Genomic DNA, 16,264 nt, shown 5'->3' with positions numbered 1-16,264 from the left:
CTTTCTTTCTTTTTTCCTCCCCCCCCCCTCTTTTTTTTTTTTTTTTTTTTTGCAAAAAGCAGAGGGGGAAAAAAGGAGACTGAAGGAGCGAGGAGGCGAGCCTGAGAGAAAGGAGAGAGAGAGAAAAGAAAGGGCGAGGGGCTAGTGGAGAAGTGAGGAGGGGCGTGCGGCGCCAGGCGGAGAGAGGGCGAGCAGTCGCGGCTCCAGCGCTCACATTCCTCTATGCTACAAATCCGGGAGGAAGTTTTTTTGGGGGGCTGAGATGATCCACGCCTTTCCCTGGGCAGTCTTGACGCGGAGTCCTCTCGGCAGAGACTGAGCGGCGAGAAAGTGCGAGCCGGGCCGGCAGGGTCTGCTGGGCGGGCGCCGGAGCCCGCCTTGCTCGCGGCCCGCAGCCGTCTGGCTTCTCCGCGCTTGGCCAGGCGGGCGCACCGGTGCGCCGCGCCGCTGCCTGCGGGCTAGGACTTCGCGAGGTGGGTCGACTCCTCCTCCCTCCTCTTCTTCTTCCTCCTCTTCCTCCACCTCCCGTTCCTCCTCCTCCTCTTCCTCCTGATTTTCCCTCCTCGGCGGGCGAGGGTGGGGGGGGCGGGGGAGGCCGGGGCTTGCCCCGAGCAGCCACGATGCTCCTGGACGCCGGCCCCCAGTACCCCGCGATCGGCGTGACCACCTTTGGCGCGTCCCGCCACCACTCGGCGGGCGACGTGGCCGAGCGCGACGTGGGCCTGGGCATCAACCCGTTCGCCGACGGCATGGGCGCCTTCAAGCTCAACCCCAGCTCGCACGAGCTGGCCTCCGCAGGCCAGACGGCCTTCACGTCGCAGGCGCCCGGCTACGCGGCTGCCGCGGCCCTGGGCCACCACCATCACCCGGGCCACGTCGGCTCCTATTCGAGCGCAGCCTTCAACTCCACGCGGGACTTTCTGTTCCGCAACCGGGGCTTTGGTGACGCGGCGGCGGCGGCCAGCGCGCAGCACAGCCTGTTCGCTGCTTCGGCCGGGGGCTTCGGGGGCCCACACGGTCACACGGACGCCGCGGGCCACCTTCTCTTCCCCGGCCTTCACGAGCAGGCGGCGGGCCACGCGTCGCCGAACGTGGTCAACGGGCAGATGAGGCTTGGCTTCTCGGGGGACATGTACCCGCGTCCCGAGCAGTATGGCCAGGTGACCAGCCCGCGTTCGGAGCACTATGCCGCGCCGCAGCTGCACGGCTACGGGCCCATGAACGTGAACATGGCCGCGCATCACGGCGCCGGCGCCTTCTTCCGCTACATGCGCCAACCCATCAAGCAGGAGCTCATCTGCAAGTGGATCGAGCCCGAGCAGCTGGCCAACCCCAAAAAGTCGTGCAACAAAACTTTCAGCACCATGCACGAGCTGGTCACGCACGTCACCGTGGAGCACGTCGGCGGCCCCGAGCAGAGTAACCACATCTGCTTCTGGGAGGAATGTCCGCGCGAGGGCAAGCCCTTCAAAGCCAAATACAAACTGGTCAACCATATCCGCGTGCACACGGGCGAGAAGCCCTTCCCCTGCCCCTTCCCTGGCTGCGGCAAGGTCTTCGCGCGTTCCGAGAACTTAAAGATCCACAAAAGGACGCACACAGGTAGGGAACCGCTGCTCTGGACCCTGTTCCCCCATCCTGGGCCTGGGACCCGAAATCCGAAAGTCAGCGGCCGGGGGCGCACAAACCGGGCCTTGGTTGGGTCTGGGCGTCAGGCTCAGCAGGCAGGCAGTGAAAGCGCGCGCTGGTTTCTAGTTTGAGGTTGGACATTACGAAAAAGTATAGAGGGGGTCGGACGAGAAGGATCTAGGGATATAGATTTTAAAACGAGGACTAAAAACGGCCGGGAGAGCAGAGAGACGAGCCCGGCTTTGCGGAGCCCGTGGTGCGCGCGAAGCCGGGGAGGCGGCCAGCGCCCGGCGGCGGCGGAGGCGCCGGCAGCTCCAGCTGCAGACAAATCTAAACGTTTGCTTCCGGCCAACATCCCTCTCTACGCACTTTGGTGAGGACCTTGTCAAAGGAACGAACTGAGAAAATGGGAGGAGATCAGACGAAGGGGCATAGAAAGAAACAAAACCAGAAAAAGACAGGAAGGGGGGTGGTGGGGAAAGCGAGTAAGTCGGGCCTGAGGAGGCTTTTGGAGCCTTATGCATATTTAAAGAGCCGAATTTTAGTAGTGACTTGTTTGTGAGTAGGCTTGAGGAGTCGGGAGAGTCGGTGGAAGACAGGGAAATCCTTTTTGGCAGTTAGATTCTGAGGCGGTTTTCAAAATACCGAATACCTTGCGTTTGCCTTTAAAAAGAAAGAGACCGGTCAGGAATAGTTAAAAAAAAGTTCGCGGCGAGCTCAGGACTGTAGTCTGGGTCCGGCAGGCCATTCTGGGCCACTTGCTCCGACAAGGCCGGGAATCCGGTCTGCTTCCCTGTTCTGGTGTGCCGGCGTGATTTCTGAGAACTGCGTTTGTAACTTGGGGTTTAACGCCGGGAGCCCAGGAAGAATTTGCGGCGCCGAGCTCTCGGCCCAGGTTACCTTATAAAATGTGAGTGTGTGTAGGGGGTGGGGTGGGGTGGGGGACGCGACGAGGGGGTTGCGGAGCGTCGGGGAGGGGGTAGGGGGAGGAGAGAAGAGCAAAACAGCGGGAGAATCAGCCCGGAAAGTGAAAATTAGAAACCAAGAGCTAGGTAGAAGCCGCCCGAAGTCGTCTGTACAGCCCCGGGCAGAAAAACCAGCAGCCAGACTTGCTGCTACTCTGGGATCTAAAAAACTACCGCTAATACTAATAGTAATATAGTAAAATCTGGATCTACTTGGATTAGGAGTTACAATAGTTCAGATATTTATAATTCCACTTGCAGATACATGACTTTGTGGAAGACCTGGGTTTTTGAGCTTGTAAAATGCTAACCCTGGGCCGCTGCCTTTTTAATTTTTTTCCATTTGTATAAATTTTAAAAAACAGCCACGGGATTTGTTCTAATCGGACCTCTCTCTTCCTCGCCTTTCGCACCAGGGGAGAAGCCCTTCAAGTGCGAGTTCGAGGGCTGCGATCGACGCTTCGCCAACAGCAGCGATCGCAAGAAGCACATGCACGTGCACACGAGCGACAAACCCTATCTCTGCAAGATGTGCGACAAGTCCTACACTCACCCCAGCTCGCTGCGCAAACACATGAAGGTAATCGCCGCGCTGTCGCCGCCCGCCTTGGAGCCGGGAGCCCGCTCCGCTCTTCGGCCGGGGCCGGGCGGCGAGTGGCGGCCGGGCGGTGGCAGGAGCCGGCGGAGGCGGAGAGGCAGCGGTTCCACGCTGCTGAGTAATGCTGGGGGGGTAGGGGTGCTGGAAAAGGGGGTGGGGGCACCCCAGGCCGTGCTGAATTTGCTGTTTAATAATCAAAGTAAAAAGAAGTGAGCGCTTGAGCAGAGGCCGCGGCTGATCGTGACCCAGATGGGGAGCGAGGGCCGCACCCGCGGGGGACGCGGCCGGGGCGCCGCCATTGTGCCAGCAGCCTCGGGAGGAGGAGCTGGGGGCTCGCGCGCGGTCCTGGGGTGCTCGCAGGCCGGCTCAGCTAGACCTGAGCAAGCGCTTTGAGGGACCCCCTCGGGCTGCGGCCTCAAACCCAGCGTCCCGCTTCTCGGATCCCTTTTCCCTTTGTGAGTCCGGGCCGCTGTCGCTCCGGGAGCGCTGCCTCTGCAGGGCCGAGTCCGGCCGCTCGGGCCTCCCCGGAGCTCAGGGGGCTCCGCGCTCCGGGCGCGCGGGCGTTCGCGGCCTCCCCCGGCCCAGGCGGCCTCCGCGCCGGCTCCCTGTCTGCGTAAAAACGCGGCTTTATTCCCGCAGGTCCACGAATCCTCCTCGCAGGGCTCGCAGCCTTCGCCGGCCGCCAGCTCGGGCTACGAGTCGTCCACGCCGCCCACCATCGTGTCTCCGTCCACCGACAACCCGACCACCAGCTCCCTGTCGCCCTCCTCCTCCGCGGTCCACCACACGGCCGGCCACGGCGCGCTCTCCTCCAATTTTAACGAATGGTACGTTTAAAATCGGAACCGGAACACCGAACAAAACCCTATTTAAGAGACTGCACACACACATACACAGAATAGTGCCGGGAGAACCCTGCGGATCAGAACAGCCCCCAGCCCCGCAATCCTATTTTTTTTAAACCTGCCAATAGACCCAGAACCGAGTAAGAGGGAGAAAGCACCAAACCTTTACAATTTTTTTTCTTCTTCTTGTTTCTTTTTTGGCAAAGGCTTGGTAGCCAAGGGGCGGGAGGGGGGTCGAGGAGAAGGCGGCCGCCCGACCGAAGCCGCCAGCCCCGAGGGCCGGTTTCTCGTCGGAATTGGAGTGGGCGCTCTGAGCTTCGGCTTTTTTTTTTTTTTTTTTTTGCTTTGCATTTTTGTAAATACAGAATTATTAGCTTAAAACTGTACTGTTGGATTCTGTAAATAGTTATATCTCGGTTGGAGCGGGCGGGTGGGATTGTGGCGTTGTGGTCTTTGCATTGGGGGTGGGGGGGAGGGGCGGGCGGGCGGGGGGAGAGGGAGGGGGTGGGCGGCCGAAAGCCAACTGTTTGTACTGAATGGCAAGAATGTTCTAGTAAATGTGTACCAAAATGTGAATTACTTTGTACGATTACAGTCTCCACGTCGACCTAACAGAATATTATTGGTATTAATGTGCTTTTTTTGTATAAAGTGCAAACATTTCGTCCCAAAGTCTAAGTACTTTAGTGCAGTAAAATGTCGTTTCTCGTCCTGTCAAGAATTCGTATAGTACGAGCCTGGATCTGCGTGTCAAACTGTTCCATTTGTTTATGTAAAGTGATATTAAAAAAGGATATAAACTATAACTGTCCGTTGCTTTTGGCAAAAGATACAACCACATAATGTATATAATTCCTAGTTTCCATATTTATCCGCATGTAAAGGGCCGGTTTATTCATGTTACAGCTATTCAATATTTATGGCTAGAAGAACTCGTATGTACACTTTAGTTTCCAGAACTGTTTGGTAACCTTTCGTACCTTATTAAAGATTCTTAAATCTCGGTGATTGTGGTAGGAATTTCTTCTTCACTCCCAGCAACCTGCTGCCTCTTCTGCCAGCCTTAGTGGGTCTCGGAAAAGCTCTCCAGTCTCCCTCGCCTTCCCTTTCTGTCATTGCAGGTCGTATAAACGTGATAAATGAACGCTACCCTGCTGGCTCTCCGAGAGAGTGTAATTAGTATTTATATCAAAATTTATGAAACAAATTTTCGGCCGCAGTATAATTTAAATGACCTTTGCAGACGTAGAATAACAACCATAAAAATAACAGAAATAGATTGCACAGGCGACATCAATATTAATGTAGGCGAATTGTCAGAAGCTCAGGGGCTCGCTCTGCAGCGCTGCAAATGAACTTGCAGCTGAGGGTTCCGCTGCCCCCCAAATTAAGTTCCCCGGGCTGAAACCGAGTTGCAGATTTACAATATCATATTTTAAATTGCTGTCTTCAATTAAACCATTTATGGCCATAACTAATTTTCAGGATGTCGATGCATGCTTTTCCAGGCCTTCCTTCTTTGCACGAAAGTAAACGTCCATAAAGCGTTTTACTTATATTTCTTCAAACGTGATGCTAATTTAAATTAATTACTTCCTATGATATGTTATTCCTATAATTTTGCCACTTTATTAGTTCTCTCAAAAATACATCTAGGGAAGAGAATTATTTTATGTAATTTGATTATCTTTCTATCTCTTTTATTTATTTCTCATTTACTTAAGAAATTTGTTCCATTGGCTGGCGTTGATACAGTAAATTTGTAAATGAGGAGACAATATAAAAAATCTAAATTACTTGTGCTTAATGACTGTAGCAGAACGCCTTTTCTCTAAATCAGATTGTCTTTCTTGCAGTTTAGTTTGATAGATTTGCAAGCTATGCTGCTCCCTGGAAGTTAGCTGTGCTGGTAGGAACGCCAGCTTCTTTGTCTCTGGTTGTAGCTTGCATGATCACCCCATTAAGCAGAGGATGTAGCCAGAGATCACAAATCAGGGCCTTGGCTGTAGCTGCAAGGGTATGGATGTGTCAGAGTAGGAGGCAGAAACTGACCTCACTGTGGGCAAGGAGGAACCCAGACCTGCTTGCCTAACATACCATCTGTGTTCAGGAAGTCACAGGCCATATTGACTCTGAGAAGGAAAACCCCTCAAAAGTATGAGAATCCCATACATAGTCACATCTATTTTAAAGTGACATTATTTTTTTGGAGTATACCATTGACCAATTACAAAACCAAAATGTTAAATTCTCTTTAAAAATCCTTTGTTGACCTCTCTTCTCATTTCTTGCTATTTGTACTTGTCACTTTTAGTCAACAAAGTTTTACTGGCTAAGGATGGGATTTGCTGCACTTTCTGTAGCACATCAAAAACTGAGGATTGTGGTGTTTAACTTTTCGAAAAATGTTATTGTGATTTTAACAGTAAATATCGACCTTTCATGAAAAGAGCGCCACCTTGCAAGGTTTGGAGAGATTTTAGGAAGCTGAACACCTAAAAATTTGTGAGACCAAAAGCTGGCCCCAATTGGCTTTGGAGGTTTGAAATTAACAGTGGCATATTCGAAGTGACTCCACACATTACGACCAATAATTAACAAAAATAGAAAGAGGAATAATGATAGCTCCTCTCTCTCGAAAGAAAGATAAACACCTCGATTAATAATCCTTCACCTTTCCATTAGAGATCAGAATGTATGGGAGCCTGATATGAGTATGATAATGATAACAAGCATCATAATAATAGCAACAATACTTTTGTAACTTTGTTAGTGCACTTAGAAAGATAGTAAATGAGTGACTTTTTTCTTTGGTCATTCCTAAAAGCAGTTTACTTCAAATTTGAAAATATAAATGTCTTATTATTTGTCATGTACCTGGTGTCTTTTTTTAATATGACAATATACTTATTAAATATCATACTATGATATATGATTTAGTAGGATATTTTAAAGATAAATTTTAGGGGTAAATATTTACTTCAAAACTACTTCATATTTTAATTTTATTTTAGACTTTGAAGACCAAATCATTTTTTAAAAAATCATTAGGGGAATACTGTATGTTTGTGAATAATCCCACTCACAGGAAAGGAACTTTTGCAGTAGAAGCTGGTATTTATGCCAATCTCTCTTATGTATTCTCTTCTCCAACACCCACCACAAAGAAAAAGTCATTAATGATGTAGGTTACCTAAAATAATGCTTCAAACTTAAATGTAGTCTATTATTTTGCTGGTACCTTTAATGTCTGCTTCTTGAGATGTATTCTTCATACTTTTCTTCATGGGCTATTAGGTTTTGAAATACATGAATGTGAACAGCGAAATACATTGTTAGATGCTATTTAGCAGGAGCTGAACATGCTGCAAATGGCTGGTTTCTGTGTGTAGCTGTGGATTTTGATTTAGGCAGAAACCCATCCTGGTTCATATTTTGACTGCATTGTAGTCTAGATACTATCAAATTATTAGAATAGCTAACAAGTTATTAAAAAGTTATATTGTGTCAACAAAAAATGCCTGAGTACAAGCAATCATATTTGACAAATGAAGAGAAGTGAGTTGTGGTATGTGTGTGTGTACATTTGTAGAGTAAGCATATAAATACACAAGCACCATTTATATGGGGGCTAAGTAATTTTCAAATATTTCAAATCCTTTGTTTTCTTCTTCAAAAGCTACCCCCAACTGCTTTAAGCATTTGCAGCTGATGATTTTGATTTTTTAAAGTCAAGCATTCAGGTTAACCTTTAAGAAGCAAACCACCTCCAAAAGAAAGATGTAACCTTTCAATTGCCCCATATGCTTATCTTTTTTTTTTTTTTTTTGCTTTTTTTTTTTTTTTGCTTTAGCTGACAATGAAAATAGCACTAACCTTCTTTGCTGATGGGTCTGGCATTTAGATGTTTTTATTTGTTGATTGTGAAGTTTTCTCAGAACTTTTAAAGCGCTGGCAACAGAACTACACCTCCAAATGCCTCACCCAGTCTCAAAACCTTCCAGAAGGCCCCTTTTTGAGGCTAAGATGTAATCAGTGTCTTGGACTCCTTATGAATCAGTGCTGGTGGAGTTGGTACCTGAACATACTGCTTTCCAGGAAGCAGCTTGGAGAATGCCCTGGTCCTTAAAGGGCAGCATCAGTCTAGGATGGGTTGGAGAGTAACTCTATGTGGTCTGGCAAACTTGAAATGAGGGCACTGAGCTTGTGCCTTTGATTATCTGTGAACTAGGTATGAAGCCATCAGATTTTAGAGATTACCAACTTACATTTCTTTCTTTTGTTACAAATCAAAATACTAACTACAAATTTATCTTCTCCTCTCTAGGTACAGAGTTCTCGCCTCCTCCTAGCCTCAAGTGTAGTTCTTAGAACTATGTGTTCATATTAGGAAAAAAAAAAGGTGTTGTTTTCATAAAGATGGTCACAGTTGACATCACTCTCTGGTTTTAGAATTCTTGAAAATAGAGTGGCAATGGAAAGATTTATCCCATCCATGCCAGTCAAGCCACTAAAGGTTCACATTACCCGTGGTGCTCTCTTTTTCAGCTTTTTATCATCCCCTTCATCATCAGTAATATGTGCCCATTTAAACTGGTTGTATATAGAAAGTAAGACTTTATGGGGATAACTATACGGCAATCTATTTTTTTCAAATTATAATCAGTAGTTTGGGGTACAAAATAAAAAAATATTAATAACTTCCTATAACATATCACATTTGAGCCTTTCTCTCAAAGTTTATTGCAAATATAAGGGCATAATATACACAAAATACGGGCAATGCTCTCCATTAATTTATGCAAGGCTGGTTCACACCAGAGTCTTTCCCTGAGCAAGAGGAAACATGATCAGGCCAAACCAGGGGCTATTTTTACCACCAAGCTGAATTCTGGCATTAGTGCCTGACGTTTATTTCCTCTTGAGAGCAAGGACCTAAAAACAGTATGAAGTTTCCAATTGATGCTATACTGGAGGTGGGTTTTTCAAGAACAAGAAATCGGATTTAGCTATCTAGTATGGAAATGACACTGCGGGGTAGTGAAAATGCTAGAGACTTATGACTGTCTGTCAACTGTCCACAATATTTTGGCTGCCTCTGATGGTTGCGGGGGATCTCTGTAAGTATATGCAGGAGAATTCACGGGTTGTGAAACTTAGTGATATTTTCACCTACAGCATACACAAGAATCAACTATTAAGCGTGAATATAAACACACAGGAATCATATCTTTAAAAAACCCAGATGTTCCAAAGCGAGTGACCTTAGCAAACCTTAAAAAAAAAAAAAAGATCATTTTGCATCTGTCTCTTGTGTAACAATTCCCCTTAAGCTACAGAAACCCTAAGGACGTAAAACGGGTGAGAGAAGCTCTCATCCTGATTCCTTTTTAAAAATTTTCTGTCTACCCGGGAAAATCCTAGCCTCTGGCAAAGAAAACTGAAAGTTGTGGAGGAAGGTAAAACCAGGAGGAAGGATAGGGGTGGGTGAGTCTGTGCGTCAAGGGACATTTTTGTCCTGGAGAATTTCTTGAAAATATGTAAACACAGGCTTTGGGGTGGGTGTGTGTGGGGGGAACAGCAAGACTTTCTCACGGCACCTCCGCAGAAAGCCCGGCGGTCAGCGTTCGAGGGGCCCCTTGCGCCACCCTGCTGCTCCGCGGGGCGCTTTCCAAGTCGCTGCCGCGGGCTGGCGCTGCGTCTGGGAGGGTAGTGCGCATGCGCGGCCCGCGGCCCGCCGTTCCACGTGCTGATGAATATGCATGAGGCGCCCCCGCCCACGCGGGCTGCAGAGGGAACCGCTCAGAGGCTCTGGCTGTGAAAGCCTCTGGCCCGGCTGCCAAAATAGTGCGGCGAGCAAGCTGCACGTGTTTGTTTTCAAACCGCGCTGGTTTAAGTGAGTTCACAAAGCCAGGCAGACAGCGTAGGCTCGAGCAACCTGCAGCCGCCGCCATCGGTACCACCAGCCGAGCGGCCCGGCAGAGTCTCCCCTTCCCCAAGGGCCGCGGGCTGCGACGTGCGCGAGCCCCAGTGGACCACGAACCTTGTCCACAGACGATTCCTCCCGCTCCTGTTCCCTCCCAAGCCGGGAGCTGGCACCCTGGCTGTTTTCACATCCTTTAGCTCCTTCGAGAAGGTCTCCGCTCACCTGGCCCCTAGACAGAGCCCAAGCTTGGGGGGCAGGGTGGGGGGCACTGGGGGTTTTTCTAGCGCCCACCCTCTTTCTTTGCCCAGATCCAGGCCCGAATGTCCGCCTGTCTTTGTCTCTCTCTCTCTTTCCCCCCTTTTCCTCTCTGTCTCCCGGTTCCTCGTCCTTTCTCTGGCTGTGCCCCAGCCTCTACCGCCCCAGTGGGGGGACTAGCAGTCACTTGCTTGAATGGCTGCTCTGGAGTTTTCACTCTACCATTCCCAAATAATGCTTGTCAGCTCGCACGTTCCTGAGCTGGTATAGTCCTCTTAAGCTCAAACGTGCTTCTTTGGTGCAGACAGGACTGGCGGGGAAACTGCCCTGGCCCAGAGACCTGGCAAGTGTAGGGTTTGGTGAGAGAAACAGGAAGTTTAGGAGCTGGGCTATTGCTTTCCTTTCCTGGTGATATTCTTGGGGTTCTGCACATTGCATGATATTTTGTGGCCAATGCACTGACATTTCCAGAGCGAGTGCATAACCTGTCTGGTGGAGTGACCAACACTTGTAAACAAAGGGAAGGGGTAGTGGAGGGTCTCTGGGTCACTCTATCCTCAGACTGACGTCTCTGGGGTTATGGCTTTGGGTGTTTTAGTCACAATTCTAGGTCCCATGACATCAGAAGATGGCTGCCAACAGGTTCCAATCCTCCTCTAGACTACTTTCAACTGAACGGGCAGACTCGTGGCACGGCGCCCACCCTCCCGCTTCCGAGATTGCCAACAGGAGAGGCCTTGGGTCACTCCCCGGTCTGCACTGCAGTCGAACCCAGAGCCAGCTTCACCCCTGTCAGTTCCAGAGATCCGGGGCCATAGCATCATTTCACCTGACAGCCACCACTAGCCAAGTCTTCGGCTTTGAACCTGAAGGTGTGGCAGAGGAGTCTTGGAAACGTTCCTTCCAGGACAAGACCTTTCCTCCCACCCAGCCTCGGAGTCTCGGAGCTCAATTACAGGAGGATGGACGGAGAAGAGCCGCCGGGCCCTGGGTCCTCCGAGGCTGGCAGAAGCCCCTCACCCCCCTCCCGGGGACTCAGCCGAAAGCTGTTGGAGCACCAGGGTTCTCTTGTCCGAGGCCCCCAGAGGCCAGAGCAAGGGGCACAGGATCCCTCGATCCACTGAACCCCTGCCACAAGGGCCACCCCACAGAAAGCCCCTTCGCGATTTGGGTCCTTTTGTGTTTGAATATGTTGGGGGGGGGCGATCTAGACTTCATGGGTTCCATGCTAATGATGAAGACCAGTGTCGGCTCGCTCTGAGCAGAAAGCTCAAACCCAGCGTGGGTTCCTGTGTTCTTCCCCCAAAGGCCAAGGCCTAAAGAACCCTTTTCATTTGGCGAGGGGCTTGAGGGAAGGGAGGGGCGGGGGCGGGAGCGGGCCAGGGTCTGCAAGCCAGCGGCCCGGCGCCCGGCGCCGAGGACTCGCCGGCTTCTCAGCTTGGCTGCCAGCGTCCGCGCGGACGACGCGGTCGCCATCTCCGGGGCCCGAGAGTGGGGACGCCCCTTTCCCGCCCCCCGGCGCCCCCGGGGTCGGCGCCAGAGGCCCGGAGACCCGGAGGCTCCGGCTTGATGGCGGCGAGGTAGGCTGTGGGGCCTCCCCGGGCCAGGCCGAGTTTAGTCTGCGGAGGCGACGGCGCGGGGCGAGGGCCGGGGCCAAGGGAAGAGGGACCCCAAACTTCCTTCCTCCCACTCGCGCCTTAGTTCCTGCCCAAACTGCCCATCTCCGGTAGGACTGACTGTCTGCCTGGCCTCTCTCTGCTGCCAACCTTGCCCGAAATCTAGACCCCAGACCTGGTAAGTTGCGTTCTTCCCCCTCCTCCCTCGCCACCTTCCCAGCTGACTCGGCCCGCGACTTCGTGCACGCGCGTGGCCCGAGGCGCGCGCTAAGAAGTTGGGCTGATTTGGAGCAGCCGCACCAATACGGCCCCTGCGGCTGGAGGACCCCAAGGTAGTCACAAGTGTCACGGGGATCCCCAGTGAGGCGGGAGCGAAAAGAGTCCAGCCTAGCTCTCCTGGATGCCCTTTGTCCCTGTGGACACTAAAGCTACCTTTTAAGAATGAGCTTTCTGCTGGTCTCTACTCTGTGTGTGTGTGTGTGTGTGTGTGTGTGTGTGTGTGTGTGTTGGGGGAGGTAGCGAGGTAGCGGGGGAGGGGAATTGCCCTTTCCCTAAGCAGTTTCTAATCCCTAAGTTTACTCATGGTTTCCATTTGAATGCTGTGAAGTTATTATTACTATTTTAAGTGAAGATTTCTAAGAGTCACAGCTTCTCAAATATACGTGCCTCTTGAGGACATTTCGACACTAACTTCACTCCTTTCCCACTGGAAAAAAATAAACTTAATTTTTCAGTAGTTGCCTTAGGACACGTCGTTTACATGTCACTAACGTGAAGAAAGAAGGAAAGAAAGACAAACAACCTTGGCATTTCTCGTTGGAACTCCGTGTGCTGTATTGACGAAATGTGGAAGATGGATTTGGGGGGAGGGGAGCAGGGCGCTGGAGGAGCGTTCTGGAGCCGCTGCCCTGTTGCACGGGGCTGACCTTTGGCTGACACGGCCACGGAGCAGGCCGTTCGTTAACGAGGATTTGATACATTAGACATTCGAGCTGGGCGTGTAAACCTACACTCTGAATCCAGATTTCGCTCAAATTAGTGTATGAGGAAATGATCTTTAAGTCCTGAGGCTTAACCAAGTGTCGGGAGGGCCATCACCGCCTGAAAAGGGCAGCGAAGGACACCGGGTAAAAGGCACTTTCCTAGCTCCTTAGAAAACAAACAAAATAAAACCAAAAAACCATCTTTGAATAATTCCTGAAATCCTCCAAGTCGCCACTTCGAGGCAATGCTTATAAATAAAGCTACTCATCTTGTTCTCATGAATTCTGCTGTGTGAAATCCTAACACCAGGCAAGGATGTGAAGGGAGTCACAGTTATGGCAATCATTTTTTCTGAGATTCGTGTATATATATATATATATATACATATTTCTGTTTTACTCGGTGGAGATCCTCGAGTGTGACAATCTATGTCCACCAGGCAGTGGGGCACATATGGAACGGAGAGTCACAGATTTTAAAGCCACTTAAAAGTTGACGCGTTTCGATTTAATTCGGTTCGACTTGTCTCTAGATGTTGGAGCCCAGCAAGGGCAGGCGGCTGGCCACATCAACCCCGGCCCGGCCCGGCGCGCGGCGCCCAACCTCAGGCTAGAAGTGGGGACTCGGCTGCGGCCGGCGAAGTGGAGGCCAGCCGGAGGCTGCGGCGGCCCCCGCGGGATTTGTTGACCCACTCGGGAAAGGTGTCATTTTATTTAAGTAGACAATAAAGCTCCAACTTTTAAAAAAGCACCCCTAGAAAAGAGTTTTCTTCGCTTTCCCCCGATACCAGAGCCCGCGAAGCGCTCTCCACCGGAGAGGGGGAGAAATTCGCTCCTGCCCGAGTTCCCAGCCACTCTCAAGGCGGAAGGGGAGCGCGGAGCCGAGTCGCGTTCTCGCTCGTTGCCCCGCAGCCCTCCAGCGGCGGGCGTCCTCCAGCTGCCGTCCTGGGGAGGGTCGCAGCGGCAGGGGCAGCTTTCTGCACCGGAGGGTCGGCTCCCGCCGCCCGGTTCCGCTGGGGCTGCACAGGGGCGGTTCCTGGGCCCGGAATTGACTCCAGGAGAAAACAGATCCAAAGCAGTTTTCGGCCTCAAATGTTTGCTCGGGGAGTCTCTGCCTGCACTCCCCTCTGTCCTCTGAGTGGAGATGAAAAGAGGGGAAATGAAACGAGAAAGGCCCTTACTATCATGAAAAAAAGATAGTTTAAAAAGTAAGGATTCCGGGGGGAGAGAAATCATTCTCCATGACCTACATTGAGAAAACCCCGTCAGGGCGCGACCCACGAGAGCTCCGGGCAGTCGTTCACACCGAGGTCTGCAGACTCCGTCCCACCCCGAACTTGGGTCCCCGACCCTGAGAACAAGGGCAACTGTGCAGGGTGAACACTTTTCGGGACGACAGAGGCCTTGGCCTCCTTTGGAAAAATCACACCTTTCCATAGTCTTGAGAACTCCCCAGGCTTGAGAGGGTCGCAAAAGCTGGCCTGAGGGTGAAGAGGAGAGAGGGGAAGGAGGAGGAGGTAGGGAGGGGAGGCGAGAGGAAAGACTGTGGCGAGGTAACCTTCACCTCGAGCTCATTTTCCCCGGTGGCGGGTCCCGGCACCCTCCTCCCCCAGGTTTTGATCCCCAGCGACCAGTGCGGGGCGAGAGACTCCCCGGGACCCCCAACTCCCAAGTTGTGTCGAGGAGAGGGAGAAACGGTTTCATTTTAGAGGGTCGATTTCATTTTAAGGTCCGCTGTTCGGACTGAGTGGAAACAAGATAACGTTGACTCTCCTAAGAGTGGAAGGACGGAAGGAAGCTCTCGCAGACTTGCCCTCAGTTTCTGGCCCTCTTCTCTAGCAGCCCCGCCGTCGCCTAGCCCCGGGAGCCTACGCCCGCCTTTGGGCCTCAAACCGCGGTCGCCAGCCTGGGGGACCCGCGAGCGCCCCGGAGCCGCGAACGCCGCGGCTCTAACTGCGGCAGCACCTTCTTGCGGGCGTGGGGAAGCCCCTCGTGCCCCTTCTGGGGTTTCGTCCCGGCCTGCCCGGGACTCCCTCCCCGCAGCCCCCACAGCCCAGGGCCAGGCCACCCGGGGCTGCCCGGGACCTGACGCAGGCAGCGCGGCCGCTGACGTCAGGGGCTCCCGGGGGCCCGGACCCAGCCCGGCCGCGAGGCTCCCGGCGCGGGCAGCATTCGTTATCAGGCACGAAGTGTTGCAAAGAAAGCTCCAGATAGTCGGGCGGGAGCTGATACGGATCCCTATATATATATTGGAGTAGGGAGCGGGAAGAGAAGGGGAGAAATGGAGTGAGAAACCGCTATTCGGTTTCCCAAAGCATAGTTACGAACTTCGCACCCTCCTGCGTCCGCGGCGGTCCCCCGGGTCCACCCTTTTGTAGGTGTGGGCTCCCCACTTTGTACCCGGTTTGGGGGATTCTTGGTGGAAGCGCCAGTATTTGTTCATCTGGGAAGCGTGTCGCTACAACTTCCCGGTAGATGCAGGCTCCAGGGGCTTACTCACCTCCGTCAGTCCGGGGTGGGGGTGGGGTGGGCATTGCTTCATGAAGCTGGATCTCGGACGTTCGTATCGCCCCTTCTGTTTACTCAGATCTTTAGCCCGAGATCTGACATTATTATTGTTGTTGAGTAAAAAGGAGGGAAAAAAACCCCACTTGCACCGATAGGGCCAAGATGAATGAACAGCGCACGTCGGCGTCAGGAATGAAACGTTTCATTGTAACAGCCAAAGCGGCGTTCTTTTTTTCCTTTGTTTTAAAAGGAATTATACATATAGTACCTGGCTTAAAATACAATTTTCAGCAGCAATAACTTCTTCAAAATCACACCAGTTCTTAGCTCTAGCTGTAATACATTTTCAAAATCCGTTCTCTGAGGATCACTGCCGAAGAACACGGGGCACACAGGGTCATTGTGAGGCGAGTTCTCTCTCTGGGCTCTTCCCTGCAAAAGGGAAAAAAAATCGTACCATATACGACGGAATTCCACAGGTGATGGTGAAGTGAAAAAGAACAAAGTGAAATTAGAATTAAACTAAACCCCCGCCCCCCCAAGTTAGGACAACTTTTATGTACGTGGAAACAGTAATCCACACATTCAAATGTCTTGAAAATTATCTTCTTGGGGAAAAATAATTTCCTTGAAATTCCATAGTTGAATTAGCCCTTTGAAAGATGCTGTATATAAAAATAAAACTCACATGTATCACTGCATATAGCTAGTAAATAGCAGCTCTCAAAATACAAAATTATCTTCATACACAGGAATATAAAAAGTATTTGTCAGTACCCACAGGTTCAGAATAAAAAGCCTCTCTAGTTATATCTATAGGAGGTAGAAATATCCTTAAAAGTACTTTAAAAGACAGGTAATTTGTTTAGTGTTTCACAGACAGAAAAATAATAAACTGAAAATTTTGGGACTTTTAGAGCCTGCAGGCAGTTCTTGATT

At 51.2% G+C, this 16,264-nt stretch overlaps 1 protein-coding gene across 1 annotated transcript; it reads left to right on the top strand.

The window, feature by feature from the left end:
• Window positions 1-620: 620 nt before the first annotated feature.
• Window positions 621-4,336, top strand: ZIC1 (Zic family zinc finger 1). The gene is made up of 3 exons (XM_004419273.3): window positions 621-1,602; window positions 3,011-3,174; window positions 3,832-4,336. The coding sequence occupies exons 1-3, from the start codon at window positions 621-623 to the stop codon at window positions 4,027-4,029; spliced, it is 1,344 nt and encodes a 447-aa protein (XP_004419330.1). The 3' UTR covers window positions 4,030-4,336.
• The last annotated feature ends 11,928 nt before the right edge of the window (window positions 4,337-16,264 follow it).

This window comes from Ceratotherium simum, chromosome 5 (genome assembly GCF_057802395.1).
Source record: "Ceratotherium simum simum isolate JZ-2026a chromosome 5, ASM5780239v1, whole genome shotgun sequence".
In the NCBI taxonomy this organism is placed as follows: Eukaryota; Metazoa; Chordata; class Mammalia; order Perissodactyla; family Rhinocerotidae; genus Ceratotherium; species Ceratotherium simum.
Note: the sequence above shows the minus strand (reverse complement) of the source record. Positions and strands in the feature narration are given on the sequence as shown.